The sequence below is a fragment of the Acinonyx jubatus genome, chromosome A1 (assembly GCF_027475565.1).
Source record: "Acinonyx jubatus isolate Ajub_Pintada_27869175 chromosome A1, VMU_Ajub_asm_v1.0, whole genome shotgun sequence".
Classification (NCBI taxonomy): Eukaryota; Metazoa; Chordata; class Mammalia; order Carnivora; family Felidae; genus Acinonyx; species Acinonyx jubatus.
In genome coordinates, this window is record NC_069380.1 from 49,377,821 (window position 1) to 49,397,009 (window position 19,189).

Consider the following 19,189-nt stretch of genomic DNA (forward strand, 5'->3'; position numbering starts at 1 on the left):
TGTACCTGTGTGCATGAGCCTGCCTGCTTTGAGTCTGGCCTGGGACATCTGTGCCAGTTTCTGCTGCTACTTGAATCTCTGACCATGATGCGCTGGGTCATGAAACCTTATAACATTTAGCATAAAAGCATAATGTATAACGTATTGCTTTCTGTGGGAACATATGAGCTTGGAAGTCTATGGAATTAAATATTCTTCACAGTAATGTACAAGATAGTACATGTGGCATAGTCTGTGCTTTTGGAAAATTATTTCTAAAAAGCTTTTGTGAAAGTTGACCTAATTCTGTGGTTTTGTTATGTACGGAGATGTGGAGAAAGGAAATAACTTTTTTTAAAAAGTTTTTATTTAAAAATTTTCTTTGAATGTTTATTTTTGAGAGACAGAGAGAGACAGAGCACAAACAGGGGAGGGGCAGAAAGAGAGAGGGAGAAACAGAATCTGAAATAGGCTCCAGGCTCTGAGCTGTCAGCACAGAGCCTGACGCGGGGCTCAAACTCAGACCGTGAGATCATGACCTGAGCCAAAGTCAGACGCTTAACCGACTGAGCCACCCAGGCGCTCCAGAAAATAACTTTTAGATAGACACCAGGGCGCACAAGTCTAGTGGGAAAATGCAGAGAAAAGATTTTTTTTTTTAAAGTTTATTTATTTATTTTGAGAAAGAGAGGGAGCTGTGCATGCACGAGCAGGGGAGAGTCAGAAAGAGAGGGAAAGAGAGAGAGAATCCCAAGCAGGGTCCACGCTGTCAGTGTGCAGCCCGACTCTGGGCTCGACCGCACGAACCATGAGACCATGACCTGAGCCGAAATCTATAGTCGGACACCTAACCGACTGAGCCACCGAGGTGCCCCCATTGGGGTCTTTTTGAATGCTTCACAGCATTTTGTTTTTTTAATTCTGCTGACTACCTGTGCCTGTTGCATAAAGTGCTTAATGACCGACTCTTCAAAATCTGCAAGATCGCTGCTTTGCTGGGATGGGGGCTATATCACTGTGGGTGGCAGCATATGGGCAGGGTAAAAGCAAGTACGTATTCATCAGGGAGGTGTGTGCTGTCTATGTTTTAGCCCCATCAGTTGGCCTGGACAGCACCCACCTTTCTTGAGAAGCGCACGCTGCATTTGCTTATTTAAATGGTATCCAAGAAAGTCACGGGTGATGGCATTAAAGGCTAGTCTTTCTCCCAAGCAAGAATCCCTCCTGTGACTCCATGACATATTTCACCCGTGGTAACTGACTAGTTGGTCTGCTGCCTAATTACCTGTTCTACCTGAGCTTAATAAGATTCTCCCTTCCTTTTTCTTTTCTGTGCTTCAGTCAGTTTTTATTACTTCAGGCCCTCCAAACATATTCTGATGACATCTTGTCTTCTGAAACAAATACCAAAATTGATCCCACTGCCGGCCCCAGGCTCATAACACGCAGAAAGAATCTCTTTTCTGCACCAGGGTATAAAAGAGATGACCTCGAGATGTCAACCCTAGACCCTGATTTAGAGAATGATGATTTCTTTGTCAGAAAGACTGGCGCTTTCCATGCAAATCCGTATGTTCTCCGGGCTTTCGAAGATCTTAGAAGGTTTTCTGAGCAAGATGATCCTGTCGAGCGAGATATAATTCTGCAGTGTAGAGAAGGTGAACTTGTACTTCCGGATCTAGAAAAAGATGATATGGTTGTTCGCCGACTTCCAGCACAGAAAAAAGAGGTGCCTCTGTCAGGGGCCCCAGACAGATACCAGCCAGTTCCTTTCCCTGAACCCTGGACTCTTCCTCCAGAAATTCAAGCCAAGTTTCTGTGTGTACTTGAAAGAACACGCCCATCCAAAGAAAAAAGAAAGAGCTGTAGAGTGTTAGTGCCTTCCTACCGGCAGAAGAAAGATGACCTGTTGACTCGCAAGATCCAGTCCTGGCAGCTGGGGACGACCGTGCCTCCCGTCAGCTTCATCCCTGGCCCCTGCAGTGAGGCAGACCTGCAGAGGTGGGAAGCCATCCGGGAGGCCAGCAGACTTAGGCACAAGAAACGGCTCATGGTCGAGAGGTCAGAGTGTGTTTCTGCAAGGATGTGGCTTGTAATGGATGGTCTTGTATAACTTTTCTGTGTGAGAAAGTGGCATTGTGTTGCCCAACTCTGCATGTCACAAGCCATTTTGAAGCATCCTGCAAAAAGTTGTGTTGTTTTGAGGAACCTGTAGTGATTTCATGGAAAAAGTGCAATTCCATATTTGCACATCTCTAAATCAGCTAGCTGAGGCCTGTTTAAAAAAGGTGTGTACATAAGCCTTGCCTTTGGCCTTAAGGAAGACTATGGTACTATTTGCAACATGATGTTTCATGAAAATGTTACATTTACAGACTTTATAGTCTCATGTCCAGGCATTTCTGAAACAGTCTGGTTGTAGTTTAGTTTTCTGTGTTTCTCATAATTTGGAATGTATGATTTCTGTGTAACCATGTCCCTTGAAATATGGCATTGCAAATTTCATTTAACTTGATTATAATTTTTGTTTTTGACCTAGGTTCCTTGGATTGTCAATATGTGACTTTTTAAATTTCTAGTTTAAAATTGAGTGCAGACTTTATTAAATGCATGAATGTTATTTGCTGTCTGCTAAATTTTACATGTATGTAATTATGGCCATAATGTGTCTGCATTTATGTGTTATGCAACTTGCCATTTTGATGTTCAACTTGTTCAACTTTGGGATGGACAAATGTAAGGCTGATTAAAATCACGAGATCCAAATGCAACATTTTATTCTTGACAACAGGAAGTTTTCTGTTATGGATTTGTTGGTTCAAGGTAAATTAGGAGACTGTTTATCTTGCTTAATTTGATTCCTTGAGATATGAGATCAATTAGAATTTGAGACATTAAAATGTGATAAAACTTTTTGAGTTTTGTCCATCTCAGGTTAGAATCTTAAAGTTATTGAACATTTAGAAACTAACATAACCGAAAAATGACTTTTAATTTTTGGTTTTCTGATTTCTTAGACTCTTTCAAAAGATTTATGGTGAGAATGGGTAAGTTTTTTAGTTTACCGTAAAAGAAAAAAATCTTTGCATATTGTTTGTCCTTTGTATAACATGTCGTCGCACTTCTGTCCTGGCATGTCACTAAATGCGGATGCTGTGTGCTGTGCATGTAACTTTTTAAAATGGGGGAATTCTTTTCTTAATTTTACAGCTTAATGATGATAATTCTGTATCCAAGTGTGCAGTGCATGAAGTGCTATATGACTGCAGTAGGTTTTGTGTTTATTAGAAGTTTAAAATCCAAGGTTTTTTTTGTTTTTTTTTTTTTAATTTAAGGGGTCGATTAAAGGTAACACAATTACTTGCCTAAGATTAGATATATTTGGTTTGGTATTTGATTGCCATATAGACCAAAATTCTCACTGCTGGATGTTGAAGCCCTAATAAAGGTGTTTTAGAAAAATCTATGATGGAAAGGAATATTAGCATTTACCTTGAAGTTGGAATTCATACAGGTGGTATTATCTATACACTCCTAGCTTATGGAGAGGTTCATTAGTCAGGGTGGTGAATGACATTAATATTCCCTTAGTAGAATTTGGAAGTATTTTCATGATTCCTGATTAGGGTAAAAAGTTATAATATGGCTATGTTACAGCACCAAATCAGCTTTCCAAATCTGCAAAAATTAAAATCTTTTAAACTCTTCTGGAAATGTTTTCCTTTTCTGGAGTAATGGAGAGTTAAGAGCAAATGCTGCCATACTTTTACTGCACACTGGAGAATCATTTGTGCTCAGGGCAGGATAACCAGGTGGCTGCATCTCAGTATTTTCCATCAGACTTGCAGTAATTTTGTGAATCTAACTGCTAATAGTTTTTTCCAACAAGAAGAAAATTTAAGTATGTCAAATATTTTAATCTGCCTAAGCCTTAGTAACTAAGTATATTCCCCTACTGGGATTTATGTCATCTCTAAAAATCTCCAGTTTTGATAGCATTGGATAATTTTTAGAGTGTAGGAATTTTGGAACTTGCTAAAATTACTATTTAAAGCAATATAACCATTCTAGGTGTCAAAAGTGTAATTGAGCCCCGGGCAACTAATTGCAAGTACTTCTCAGCCACTGATTTTAAAAATCAGGCTCCCAGCATGCTTTCAATGGGCCATGCAAAGGCACATTATTCCCTATCCAGCTCCTCAAGTGCTTAAAGCTTTCTCACTGGTGAGGGTGAACAAGGCAATTGTCAGCATGAAGCTTAAGCATCTGCTAATCTCAATTCACCATGGGAAAGGTGTTTTAACTGATAAAAAATCTCTGCAGCTTCAAGCATTTTGAATGAAAACTTTCAGAATTTTCATTGCTAATAAGGCTTTATAATCTAAACAGTTTGTTTTTCTGAGTATAAGAACTTGATACGAATATAAACATGTGCAGCCATTTCAATGACTGTACATGTTCCTCCTTAGGGATACCCTGTATGACTGGGTTAAGAAAAGAGAAATGAAACCCAAATACCAAGTTTAGAAAGCTAAGGATTTTTCTGGTCTAGGGCTAGCTAGCAGCAGCAAATACCTTCTGTAGACTATTTCAAGATTGTTGCTTGTGTGGTACAGTATTTGTTTTAAAAGCCTGTTCTTCTTACAGTTTAGCGCCAAGGTTAACACAAATAAAGCAAGATTGTCTGTAAATTGAGATTGATGAAAGTAATGTGAATATGTCTTCAGAAAACTAGAGTGTGCTTTATACCACTTGTAATCAAAATCTTTCACATGGGATTTTTTTCCCCCATGTTCTATCGGTTACCAATAATTTCCTTAAACTGATTTGCTGCGATGAAAAGAAAAAATTGGATTGAGTATAGGCATTTAATCTAGAACTTGTTTCCTGTGGATAAACATGTTTGTAAATGTTTATCCACAGGAAACTAGGGATATTTCTTCATGATATTGCTTGGACGACATGTATGTGGTTGAACTTAGAATACTTACCTGGAAAATCATTATTGCTCACCATCCTGTGATTGAAAAATGCCTGCCTGTAGCATGAATGCTTTCCTTTTGGTAAGGACCAGGTGAAAGAGAAATGTACATTCCCTTTTGAAGTCTTAGAGTGTTCACTTTTGGCTTGCTTTTATTTGGCGCTTAACATCTGTCACTTTATTTTTACTCTGATGCTTTATATGTGGCGGTCATTTCCTCACGTGTGCTTCTGTGTCGCATGGATTTGTCTGTATGGTTCCATGACATTTGAAAACATGGTTATGATGCCTCTTGGTCAAAGCTGTTAATGACAAAGTTATTGTAAGGGTATATAGCTATAATTTGTAATATGACTGAGCCATTAAATCTTCTGCCAGGATCAACAGGAAATGAAAACTGATTCAAGGTGAAGTTGTAATCAAAGGCAACTAAGAGATACATATTTCACCTATGGGTTTTGGCCAAAAGATTCTATAGAACTGTAAGGACACCTAAGAAAACAAAAAGGAAAGGACAATAAAGTTGATGCAAGTTTCTGGGGATTTTGTCCCTAGGGGACGTTCAGCAGTGTCTGCAGACATTTCTGATGAGTTACATCCGATGGGTTGGGGATGGAGGTTTGCCACCAGCACCTAGTGCTTTTATATCCTGGGATCCTGCTAAATTGTCCTGCCAGATGCAGGATAGCCTCTTACAGTAAATAATTCTCTAGCCCAAAATATCAATAGTGCTGCTATAGGGAAACCCTGATTTAGACTATCAACCTAAAAATGAAAGGTTTCTTATGTTATCATTCTAGTTTGTGGCCGTTCTAAAGCCTATTATCCAGGTTTTAGTACTGATTATGCTTCAGAGAATTCCTACAGCACCTAATGGGAATATATTTAAAAGTGCATAAGTAAGTGTATTCCTCTCTTTCCTTGAAAGTTCAGGACTCCGGGGACCCCAAACTTATTATCATGGAATTTCTACTTGCTGTTTAAGGCAATCAGTGATTTTATATTTAGGAAATTTTGCTACATGTTAGTCCTTTTTGATCCCTTGCTTCTTAGATATTACTTCTTAGACTATCTCTGGTCCTTAATCTCAATTCTATGAGGTAAAGAGGTTGGTATTAGATGCATTGTAGAGACATGAAGAGACACAGCTATTGTAGCTTTCCTGAGGACATACATACAGCTGGTGAGTGGTAGAACCAGACTAGGACATCATTTAATAAGGTAATCCATGCAGACCACTTGCCAGTGTTGCTGGCACATAGTAAGCCCTCTGAAGTTTAATATTATGCTGTTAACTCTGATAAGGAAGGAAAGAATTCTTCATGATCTGGCTGAAAGACTTCTGTACTCAAAAAGTTCTAGATTTTATCAGTGTGGCCTGGGGTGACCTCTCTAGTCTGAAGCTGTTTGGGGAGTTAGTTTTCAAGAGATCCCATGCAGCCATGTTTGCCTTAATAAGGATCATTGATGTGTAGCACCTGATGGTTTTTAAAATACAATCAGTATAACCTTCCCCTTTTCTCATAATAATCCCATTCTGGCTTAAGTAATGAGGACCTGAGGCTCAGAGAAACTAAGTGATGTTAGGTTAGGGTGAAAATTGGTGCCACTTCCAGGCCTGGAACCCTCACTGCAGTCTCCAGTGCTTGGTTCAGCCTGCATGGAATGCGCTCAGGCTTTATTTAGGTAACCTGACATCCTAGGGAACAAAGGGAACTCCCGTTTCTGCCTTACAGAGGGATTAGTCTCCTCTACTCTGTTTGGCTCACTTGGTTCATACTGGGGGCCTCCTGGGTGCCAGGCTCTGTGTTCTTAGCTCCCAGGAGGACGATGTAGCATCTGCTCATGGTGAACGTGTTTTCTGAAAAGATACCTGTTAAGGTTTTATAGTGCAGGAGGATGAAAGCTCAAAGAATGTACATGGCCATTTCTGGGCCAGCTGAGACCATCCAGCCTTCCCTCCCACTGGAAGATTATTAAAGTATTAGCATATCCATGTTTCTTTTGGAACATACATAACCTTATGTGTTGGGTATCCAGATTCCTCTCATGCCTTGGTCCTGAAAATTTTTTTCTTGCCTCCTTTTAGTGAGTCTTTTAAAGTATTAGCACAAAAAATCTTATTCTTTGCAGTTATAACTTAATTCATACTTTCAAATTCACATAAATCTGGTTTATATTTAGTCATACCTAGTTAGGTATATATTTTTAAAGATGCAATATATATAATTATATATGTATTCTGTATGTAATTCCTTAATACTCTTTAGTAGATCCTACAATGTTTTCTTTATAAAACTTTGGGGAGGGATCTTAATTTGTTATACACATAAGAAACATTTCGAGTTTATTTTTTGCTTGATTAAATATGATAAAACTTTCCTCATTCTTGCCATCGATGTTAAATGCGTGTATCCTGTGTGCCTTGTTATACATCAATGTGTTTTTCTCCAAATAACATGTGGACTCATGAGGGAGATAAGCTAAGCGCGCGCGCGCACACACACACACACACACACACACACACACACACACACACACACACCATACGCACTATAATGCTGAGTTAGTTAATGCCAGGAGGAAGGTATAGCTAAAGCACTAGAGAAGTAGAGAGAAGGGACAGGCCACTTTTAGCATGGAAGAGGTAGGAATCATTACCAAAGTGGTAGAATATTCTGTAGAATAACACATATATGAGCACCTACCATGGGCTGGGCACTCTGCTAGGTGTAGGTGATATAGAAGCTGACAGACTAAATCCCTGCTTTATAATCTTACATGATGAGGCAGGTGATTTGTAAATAAACTTTTCAAATGACAGTAAATGCTATACGGAGAAATACTATGAGGAGAAATGGTGAGGGATAAGATGACCAAGGGAGAGGGGCATTTGCTCTTTTTTATAGGGTGGTTAGGGAGGGAAATGCTGAGGTAACATTCAAACAGATGACTGGAAGTGAGAGGTAAGCCATATGGTTGGTTGAAGAGCTTTCTGGGTAGGTTGAAGAGCAAGTAGAAAAGCAAGAGGTTGAGCAAGGAAACCAGTTGGCTGGAGCAAGGTGAATGAAGGGGAACACGGTGGGAGATGAGCACAGAGAGGTGGGCAAAATCCAGGCAATGTCCTAGATCTTAGAACAATCTGCTTTTAACTCGTGTGAGGTGGAAAGAAACAGATGGGTGCAGTGTACATGGATGTCATGATCTGAGTGTAATTTTGAGAACATCCCTCTGGCTGTGGTATTGAGCATGTGCTATTTGGGCAGGAAGGTGTAGAAACAGGAAGATTGATTATTGTAATAATCCAGGTGGGAGATATAATGGCTTGGATCAGGGTGGTAATGGTGGAGGTGGTGAGAAGTGGTTGTATCCTCATTATATTTAGAAAGTAGACAGGATTTAATGATGGAATCAGTTATGATGTATTAGAGAAAGAGAGGAATCTGGGATGACTGAAAGAATTTTGGCCTAAAATCTGGAGGATGGAGTTGAATTTTACCGATGAGTAGATTGTGGGGTGAATAATCATGGTTTTGGTCTGTTACAAGTCAAGTCTGAGTTGTCTGTTAGACGTTCAAGTGGAGAATGAATAGGAAGTTGCTTACACCCATCCAAAATGGAGTGTATCAGGGATCTTGAGGAATGAGTGGCATTTAAAAAAGGCATATATACTGGTGAAGGGCTTTCATGTTGGAACAGTTAAAGAAAGACTCACTGGATCTGGAGGCTGGGTGATAATTTAAGCTACTTTAAAAGTCTAGCTAAGAGCTGGCTGTGTTCTGATCTAGGGTGTTGGCAATAGAAGTGGAAAGAAAAAGACACTGAATAAGAGGACTTGATAACTAATTGAAAGTAGGGAGAAGGGAGAGGCAAAGGTGAAAAATAGTTCTTAGGTTTCAAATGTGGATGACTGGAAGCAGGTTACACCATTAACAGCCACAAGCAGAAAGCAGGTTTGGGGACAAGATTCAGTTTGGCTACACCAACAATAACCATGTGTTTAGTGAGTTATAGTTTACAAAATCCTTCCTGGATATTATTTCAATTGGTCCTTTTACAATTGAGGTGCCTAGGGGATATCCATGTAGGTAACTTATTCAAGTAATTGGAATTGAGTAAAGGGAGGATCTGGCCCTGGGCTGTGGATTGGGAGTCATTTGCATAGAAACTAGTTGAATTCCTGAGCTAACTAAGGGCAAGTATGTTATAAAAGAAATGTGGTGATAACAAAATCTTGGGGAAGGCAAAGTTTAAAGACCCAAGAGGATGTGGAGTTACTTAAATAACTAAAAGTAGAGTCTGTTTTAATGAAATAAAATCCAAAATGCATTATGAAAGATCTGTGGGAAAGCACATTTTGAATACCCCACCTTCAAAAGCTGTCTTCTGTCTTTGATTCCTCCAATATTCATACTGGACTCCTCTCACTACCCCACTTTCCAGTGTAATTTACCATCCATTCTGTGTGCGTGTAGACAGCACACATATATATATGCCTGTGTTTAACACCCCACTCTGTTCATTGTTTCCAATCTAGAGTGAACTGAGAGCTAATCCACAGTACATACCCATGGCAGGAATCCATATTGGGAGACCTGAAATCTACCAAAATAAAACACAGGGCTATGGAAGTCATTCTATTATAATTGGCTGTTAGAAATTACCTGTGGTGCTTTGAGAACAAGTTCAGGGCAGTGGTAGGGTGGATCTTAGAGAATCCTTGAGAAGAAGCAACACATTTATTCAAGGTATTGAACTTGAGGAGAAAATATCAGGTAATCATTAAATTATTTAATAAGTGCCCAGAAAAGGCAGCCAAACCTTAAAAGATTATCTTTGGGGAAGATAGAAAATTACAGATGGGTGTAGTAAATATTTCTTTCTAAAGTAATCCCTTTATGCACGGGCAACTCCAAATATGAACATTGGATTATTTTTTAGACTCATTCAGGGTTCATTTAGCCATTTTGTAAAAGAATTCACACTTGAGTTGAGTGTTAGGCTCTTGTTTCTCGTTTTGGAAAAACACCCATTTATCTCTGTAGTGCTATTTCTGTGATATTATCAGTAAAACGTCTAGGTCGTACAGCAGAAATTTAGATGGAATTTCCAAATAAAAGCCCAACCTTCCAGTTTTAACCCTAATCCGGTCATGTGAACCTTGGTTACCATGGGTATTTTTGTCGTAGGAGCAAGTCCATGAGTGATGTCAGCGCAGACGATGTTCAGAACTTGCGTCAGCTGCGTTACGAGGAGATGCAGAAAATAAAATCACAATTAAAAGAACAAGATCAGAAATGGCAAGATGTGAGTACGTTTTATACTGGGAGATGGGAAGACTGGGAGAATGTATTTATTTGACTCTTCCTTGCTTCTCTTAAATGAAAATCAGTATACTTGAAATGATTTTCCTTGATAAGAATTCAGTTCTATAGAAAATGTGATCGACTTCCTGTAAAAGATTTTACCTTTTTGACCTATTACTGTCGCCTATTTTAAAGGTCACTGTGAAAAATACAATAGGAGGTTTATTTTCTCATATTCGCTATGAGTTCTAAAAAATGTGAACCTGCTTCCTTACAGCATGGTTAACTTGTTAACTTGCTTTGGTTGGTTGAATTTGGAGTATGACTTATTGAAGCTTGTGAAGAGAAGAGACTTAGCTCAAAGTTTAGGGGTAGCAGACGAGTAGGGGGTCCAGAACAGTCTTGGCATTAGCAGGGAGAGATGAAGGGGGCTCTGAGAGTTAATAGAGATTTGGGGAGAAATAAGAAATGTAACTAGGAGTACTATTTGGGTTGGAAAAGTAGCTGATATGAATCAAAATCAGATGTTTTGGGGCGCCTGGGTGGCGCAGTCGGTTAAGCGTCCGACTTCAGCCAGGTCACGATCTCGCGGTCCGTGAGTTCGAGCCCCGCGTCAGGCTCTGGGCTGATGGCTCAGAGCCTGGAGCCTGTTTCCGATTCTGTGTCTCTCTCTCTCTCTCTGCCCCTCCCCCGTTCATGCTCTGTCTCTCTCTGTCCCAAAAATAAATAAACGTTGAAAAAAAAAATTAAAATCAGATGTTTTCACAGAGCTGACCTATATCCAGATGTTTATATGGATATAGACCTAATATTTAGCTTTGTTCCTGCAGGAACAAAGCTTGACCTTTTTTTTGAAAGAGGTAATTGTTACAAACCAAAGGAGTGTCTAGAAATACACAGTAGATAATTTAAACAGAGCAAACTCAAAAGAGTTTGAGGGCAACTTTATGGGAAGGGCAGAGTGTTAAAATGAACAAGAGGGCCAGAGATAGTAAATCTTCATTTTCAGAGAGATTAGAGTCTATGAAATGAAGAAGAACCCTCTGCCTTGGCTGACACTAAATTCCAGTGTCTCTTTTAGTTGGGAACTCGATTTAATTATCAAGAAACAGTAATTCAATGTCACTTTGCCAAAATACATGGTGGTGGTTTGGGTATGAAAATAACTATTGAGGGGTTATCCATTAAGTCAAGTCAGATGAAAATTCATGCTGATTATCTTGTAGGACTAAATGTACACTGCTTTTGTTCTTTTTGGAAGTAGTTTGTATTGGCTTCAGGCTGTTTTTAAACAGGAGTGGCCTTGTCTACTCTTAAAGGTATAAAGCAAACTTAGTTTAGTCTGAGACCTTGTATGTGCTTCTGTTTGGACTGAAATGCCACTAGTAATTCTTAACATGGCATTTCTCTATTTTGGAGACATAGAAAAATGTCTTAAACTCCTGATTGTGACAACCAGCTTAGGCTGCTAGGGCTAATTTAAAAGGAAAATTAAGTTGATTGTCCTGGGGTCAGCCAGCTAGGCTAGACTTCTATTCCTGGGAATATGGGAAACAGATACACTTGTTCCTGTGTGGTCTTCCTTATTGCCCTGTCAGTAGGCGGAGTTTACTGGCTTTGAAATCATGTACTCAAGCCTGGCCTCCCCAGGAAAGCCTTTCCAACCTCTGCCCTCCCCTGCCTCAGGTACAATTGACCACTCCCTCTCCTTCAAACCCCCACCATCCTGTGCAATCCAATCATCACATTCACTGTTGAACTTTTATTGACAAGTCTCTTTCCCTTCAAGACCAAGAGTTCCTTGTGGGGACCCACATCTTCTGCGTCTGCATGTTTGTGGTCTTCTGGATTGAGCTGGGTGTACGTTAGATGAAAGAGCGTGCAGTCATGCTTAACCATTGCAATCCTAGCTCTGTCCCAGTTGTAGTCGTGAAATCTGCCATTTCACATGACAGACAGATTATTGGACTGACATGAGAATAAATTTGAAACAGTTCCTGATCTTTCTGACCTGGCACCCAATTACAAGCACTTCGCGTTCTTTGTGAAATGGTCAGGGAGGCAGGAGAAACAGTAATGGGGTCTATCTTACTAGGTCAGGTTTTTTAGACAGACACATGAGATAAAGGTTGGTACAGAAACGCCAGCTATAAAAAGCAAAATTAGGGCACCTTGGCATCAAGTTGGAGTGAATAGTTTCAGCGATGTAATGGGATACTCTGGCAGTCTCCCACTGCTAGAAAGGGTGTGTATGAATTCAGGTATGCCTGTGCTGATGTGATTTTCTTCTGTTAGGACCTTGCAAAATGGAAAGATCGTCGAAAAAGCTACACTTCAGATCTGCAGAAGAAAAAAGAAGAGAGGGAAGAAATTGAAAAGCAGGCACTTGAGAAGTCTGAGAGAAGCTCTAAGACATCTAAGGAAATGCTGCAGGACAGGTAAGAAAGCTGAGTGTATCTCATGTTGCAGATACCAGTGTTAGAAATCCATATTTTATGTAAGTGTAGTGTGATGGAAGGTGTATGCCAATATTAAACCATAAACAGGTAGACATTCAAGTCTCAGTATGTTGCTCTGTAAAGAAAAAGCAAAGTATTGCTGTAATAAATGGTGACTTGGATTAACAAAACAAACGGGCGCTTAATATAGTGTGCTTTACTTCCTGATTTTTACATTGTATATTCACATGTGATATTGGATGGTGTTGGCTATAATTGGTGCCGAAAATAAACTACTTTTCCTCCTTTTAAAGTGAATTTAGGAATGGAGTGGCCAAATAAAACCAGGTCCCACTCTTCCAAATTGTGTAAAATATAAAGTTCCTTTTCACGTTTTAGTGGTGCGATTAAAATTATATTTTAAAAGAAGACAATATAAACGTAAATGGGAGGGGCTGTATTTTTGGCATTGCAACGTGACAGGATAAAGGTCCAATTTAAACTTTCCTGTAGAGCAGTTGCTTTGAGAAACCTTGGAATATTTCTAGGTCATGGGGAAGGCAAATATGCTTTATGGATAATGTCAAAAAGGAAATGTGCTATCAGGTGAAATTAAACAAAACTCCTTTGTGCCCTGGAAGCAAATGGTAAACACCGTTTCTTTCACTTAAAGGTAATGCAGTTTGAAAGGTATTCCCTACTAAACAGGAGTGATGAGGATGTTTCATAAAGTTCTCTATAAATATGAATGGTGTCTTTAATCTGTAACAATTGTCCATGTGAGTTCTCTCAAGCCGTGTGAAATCATATCCTAACTTGATCTTCCTGAAGTCTGAGTCCTTTGTGGAAATCTTTTATTTTCACTAAATTGTTTAAAATTGTGTACAGGGGAAAAAAAAAGCTCATAATCTTGTAAAGGAAGCCACATTTTTGGAAGGTTCAGATTGGTTGTAAGTTAGTTATGTCTACAGTGTGCTAATTTGGGAAGATTTATGAACTTGTGGGTAAAGCTTTGTGAAGAATCCCTTATTAAATATCTTAATTTTCTTATTAACAACTCTTTACAATTAAAAAAAAATCCCTCTCCAGTATTTGGAAGTATTTGAGAGCCTGCTTTAAAAAAAAAAAGTCCAGTTCTTACAATTTTTAAGTGTGGCACTAAAAAAATCACGTGTATTTATTCTATTACCATTGTATTGGTTATTGTGTGCAGTCGGTAGCCTTTTTATTCTTTGTCTTATGTTCTTGCCAAAGTAACCCGTGTGTCTCTACCTCCTTGTGCTAAATGCATAACTTTATGGTTACGGTGTGCTTCTTTCTGCTAAGGGAATCCCGAAATCAAACATCTGCAGTTGTATCAAGAAGGAGGTTGCATTCTTCTGATGATATCTTGCATGAAGAAAAGCTTTCCCCTAGACTGACCATGTCAGAAGCAAGTTACCAGAGTGAAAGAGTAGAAGAGAAGGAAACAACATATTCTGCAGAAGTTCCTAAGCAAGATTCTACAACTTTTGCAAAAAGAGAGGACGCTGCAGCAGCTGAAATTCAGCTTTCTTCTCAGAGCCCCATGGAAGAACAACACCCAGACGCTTTGTCTTCTCAGCATTCACCGAGTACACAAACCGAGTCGACTCGAATTTCAGCCTCTCTCCCCAGAAGTTACCAGAAAACTGATACAGCCAGGTTAACATCTGTGGTCACGCCTAGACCTTTTGGCTCTCAGGCAAGGGGAATCTCATCACTCCCGAGATCCTACACGGTAAAAAAAAAAAAAAAAAAGAATGTGTTCCCAGTTCATTTAGTCTGTTCTCAGGAGCACAGTGCTGGTAAACTTATGCAGAAGTTTGAGCTCCATTTACTTGATGTATAAAATGTACATAACTTATGTATAAAGCAATTCCAGCCAGTTTAGATTCAAAAGACATTCAATGCTTAAAATATAACAACTCTGTGGAACTATTTTAAACTTTAAAGTCAATGAAAGTAAGGCTGATAACATTTTAAAGAATGAATAAGCTCTTTCTAAGGCAGAGCATTTTTTTAGTGTTCTGTTTTCTCAAATACAGCTTTTGTAAAGTATTAGGTTGAACTATGTGAAGATGCTAAGAGTTCTTTTTGACCTACAAAACAGCAATTTCATATGGTTTAACCTGAATATTTTCAGGTGCCTTATGAACAGCTTTCTAGTTTCCTCTGAGTACCCACTTTATTAGAATTTACTATGCTTGAAAGTGGTTATTAAAATGTATTTCATGGTTCTGTTTATATTGGGATTTTTAAGAATATAGAAAATGAAGTTGTTTGCCTGAGAATGAAGCAGTAATGCATACCTGAAAGTGGATGTATTAATTTTAACTCTGTGTCTTAAGATCAGTGTTCAAATTTTCTACTTCTGCCAATATTGTATCCTAAAAGCTAAGAAAAAGCTTGAAAGAAATATTTAAGGTAAGGAAAACCTGCCTAAACTAGCCAGGGAACTCCTAATCATTATATTAAGTAAAATAGAGATATATTTGGTAGCATAAAAATCAAATATATATATACATATATATGACTCATTACTAACATATCAAAAGACAATTTATAGAGTCAGAAAAATGTTAGTCAGATGAATTCTAGATGTAGGGTTAACATCAGTAAGATTTAACATGCTCCTACAAATGGGTAAGAAAAGATAAGCACTAGAAAAGCACAAAAAAGATAAGCACTCATGTGGAAATGAGTAGCCAGTTTAAGGAAGAAGGAATTCAGATGGCTGATGACATAAAACACATTGAAGCATGTTCAACTTCATTAGAGCAAGAATGAAATGTACAGCTTTCAGTCATCAGACTGACAAAGATTTAAAACATTGAAAACGTCTGGTGTTGGCAAGGGTGTAGAGACACAGCCATTCTTGTACATTACATTAGGAGTGCACTGCTATAATTTTTTGAGAATATATATATATATATATATATATACACACACATATATATATACATATAATTTATATATTACATTAGGTTTTTTAATATTGCATTTATTATACATAAAATATCTTTTGGTCAACAAGTATACTTTTGGAAACCTATGAAAATAAATATTCCAATTGTAATAATATGTAGGTACTTGTTGCAATAATTTTGGAGGTTACAGAAAACTTGAAACGACATTAAATACATATCAAGTGACTAATTTGTAGATATCCCTACTATACAGCATTCAATAATTAAAAAGTCTAGTCTAGAGATCTATTAAACCCATCAGAATGATGTAAATGAGCAAAGAAAGTTTCAGAAGTCCGTTTTAATATCAACACTTTTGTAAAAACAAGTCCTCCTCCCAAAACATCATGTGTCTATCCGTTAGCATGAAAGAACGTGCTCCAAGCTTTTAGCATTGGTTGCTGTGGGAGGTACGTTACTTTTATAGTTTTAAAGTATTTAGTGTATGTATTTTTTAAACAGAAATCTAACAAGGCCAAGCTTAATATGATGTTTTATTTTTAGATGGATGATGGCTGGAAGTATAACGGAGATGTCGAATATGTGAAGAGAACTCAGAGCAGTTTGGTCAGCACCTCTGTGCACAAACCTGACACGAGCCAGCTTGCTACCAGCAAGTCCAGTGAGAGAGAGGGAGTAGCAGTGGGAGAAGGTGTGATGCAGCTGCCCTCCCCTAGCCCCTCCTTCTCATCACTTTCCCAGGAAGAGGCTGCCACTTCTAAAGCCACACTGTCTTCACCATCTGGCCCTGACTTAATGTCTGAGCTTGGAGAAGGGGGAAGCTCACCACAGACAGAGGTCTCCAGATCCTCACAGGTGAATTTGGGGAGGTTCCTCGTCACCCACTGCTCTGAAACATAAGTATTTCAATCTGCAAACCATGCTTCTGACCTCTAGGCATTATTATCTGGGCTGATAATGTGGAAAACAATATTGCATTTTATTTTTAGCAAATCTTGGGAAGAAGGAGGCCTCTTCCACCTTTGAGTTTATGGATCCACATTACCCTTATGATGTGTGTGAATCGAGGCTTGCTGGACGAGTCTCTTTAGGGTTTGGCTGGTTTTACTCTCTACTCCTCATTTCAGCAACTGCTGCCTTATACTTCTAGTACTCAGCAGTCCCTGGTTCAGCTGTGGGGGTCACTTGGAAGGTTATAGATTCAGGCCTAACAGGTAAGTGAGCAATAAAAGCCTTTTCTCAGGGAAATTAACTGACCACAAGGGGAAATTGGTACACATGCTACATGCTGGTCTCTAGGGGCTTGGCATTTCTTTCCTTGTATAAACCATCTAGTGACTTAATACTGATTTAGAAAGTCTACAATTTTGTCCCGTTTCTTGTATCTTAAAGGGAATATTGAGGCTTAGTTACAGTAGGACAGTTGTGTTCTGTAACATTTGGAGTCCAAACAAGATATGCCATCAGATGAAGAATGACTGGAGGCCATTTATAGTTTTTCCTAATTAAAATCACCAAGAGAATTACTAGGTAATGAATGCAGTATGTTTTACACGTAAGTTAAAAGTTGTTGGTTGTCCAGAGAACAGAAAGCTTTTCTTTAAAAAAACAAAACAAAACAACACCTTTGTTAAACAGTTTGATAGCTGTATGAACCCCTTGGCATGGAGGAGCTTGTGTGATTCTTTGACTTGTCAGACATTCTCTGGTGCTTTACCGGAATAGATGTGTTTTCCAAGGCACAGCATCAAGTATATAACTTGGCTTAAGTTATAGTAACGAAATAACTATGTGCAATAATTGGGCCTGGTATATTTACTACAGAAAAGCTTTACAAGTTTATGTCTTCTTTTGATTTTGGAGTCCTTTGTTCTTGAGAAAATTTGGGAATGCAGGAAAGTATACATGATGAAAGCCACTGGTTGTCCCATCATTTAGAGGTAGTTGTTGTTAACATTTAGGCATATGTCTTTGTTGTTCCCATGCATGTTTACAAACATAGATCTAAAAATATTTCTTCAGCTTACAAAAATCATGAGTTGTAAATTTTTTGCTTCATTTTTAAAGAATGGGAAAGATATCATTAGCATCATAAGTTTGAGTGGATCAGAACAATCGCCTGTGGTATATACTCGGAGAACATAAGGTACTGGTGGGTGAATAATAAAAACAGAAACAAGGTGTCTTTTGTTTTACGGACTTGGGACTTGCATGTTTGCCTTCACCTTTTCAAATAGCAAACCGAACAGAACAGCCTCATTAATGTATTGTGCATGAGGGGGTAGTCACTCCCTCGGGGTGGCAGCTGCCTAGCTACATCCAGGGATTAAGAACAAGAGGCTAAGTGTGGTGTGGGGGTGTGTTCCAGGTTATTGCAGTTCAGAGGAACCTGAATTAACATGGCATGGATCCAGGTTTCATCATTAATGGATTTATGCTCCTTTGTCTCCAAGCTTGAAATGGTATCCTACCAAACAAAATTAGGCTTTCCCAAATAAAGCAGTTGGAACGCTTGAACACATGTATATGTCATACGGTGACTTACTGTCTCTGAGTTGCTTGCACTATGAAGAAAGCATCTTGGGTACCGTCACCTGCTCTTGTCACTGAGAAGGAGCTTGCTTGCCTTGGGAATAGGACAGCCAATGACTAATAAGTCAGAGGTGTTTGCAACACCCTTCCAAATGTTTGTCCAAACTCTGTAATTCTAGGTGTTCAGAGAATAGAAAAATCACAGATAATATGTGGGTGAACATCTAGATGTTTTGGTAGCTTTGTAAGTGTTCTTCAGGGTTTCTTTCTCCGTCTTACTCATGCTTTCACTAGTAATGTCCTTTCATTTCTTTGTTCCAGCATCTCCCATGATGTTCTTTTCTATCTTTGTTTCCACTACCCTGATTCTCAGGCCCTTTCGCCATCAGTGCAAATATTTTGTAAATAGTCACGTGTATTTGTACATTCTATGCAAGCCTGATGTTAGATTGACTTGCAGGAGGCCAGGCTGCCCTTGGTAATTTCTCTGCTGCAAAGCCTCCAGTGGTACTGTGTGGTCTGTTCGGTGAAGTTCAAAGCACTCAGGAGAGCGCTGTGGTCCCTCAACACTGGTCCCCAACTCCCTTTATAGTGCTGTAACAGCTGTTTATTGAGTGCTTACCATGTGCCCGACAGGCTTCTCAAGCTATTTCTTAGTCCTCAGTGATCCTTGTATCCCTGTTATGCTGTTGTGGAATTTGAGGCGTGGAGTGGTCATGTTCCTTGTCCAAAGCCATACAGGGTAATAAGCGGTAGAGTCAGGATTTGAAACCAGGCAATCTGACTCAAGGTCGCCCGCACCACACTATGTTGTGGAAAAAAGAATTGGAAATAGATGACCTGGCCATACCACACCACTTGCTTTTTCTTGAATACCTAGTATGCTTTCTTAAACACATCACAGATATTCGTTCTTATTGTTCACACATTCTAAAATGCTCATTTTACCCATGTTTGTCTTGGGAAGTCCTCCTGTTCTTTCAAAGCCCAGGAGGGTCACTTCCT

The 19,189-nt window shown here is 39.0% G+C and overlaps 1 protein-coding gene across 25 annotated transcripts in view; it reads left to right on the forward strand.

The window, feature by feature from the left end:
• The window catches only part of LMO7 (LIM domain 7), a 194,493-nt gene that overhangs the window by 145,691 nt on the left and 29,613 nt on the right, over window positions 1–19,189 (forward strand). For 19 of the 25 annotated variants that reach the window (XM_053216543.1, XM_053216534.1, XM_053216509.1 and 16 more), the window contains 6 exons: window positions 1,321–2,040; window positions 2,997–3,026; window positions 10,150–10,267; window positions 12,562–12,704; window positions 14,031–14,463; window positions 16,196–16,507. In XM_053216543.1, the coding sequence (XP_053072518.1) occupies window positions 1,321–2,040; window positions 2,997–3,026; window positions 10,150–10,267; window positions 12,562–12,704; window positions 14,031–14,463; window positions 16,196–16,507 (1,756 nt within the window). The remainder of the gene's footprint in view (window positions 1–1,320; window positions 2,041–2,996; window positions 3,027–10,149; window positions 10,268–12,561; window positions 12,705–14,030; window positions 14,464–16,195; window positions 16,508–19,189) is intronic. The other 6 variants (XM_053216593.1, XM_053216598.1, XM_053216610.1 and 3 more) reach the window with 3 other exon arrangements.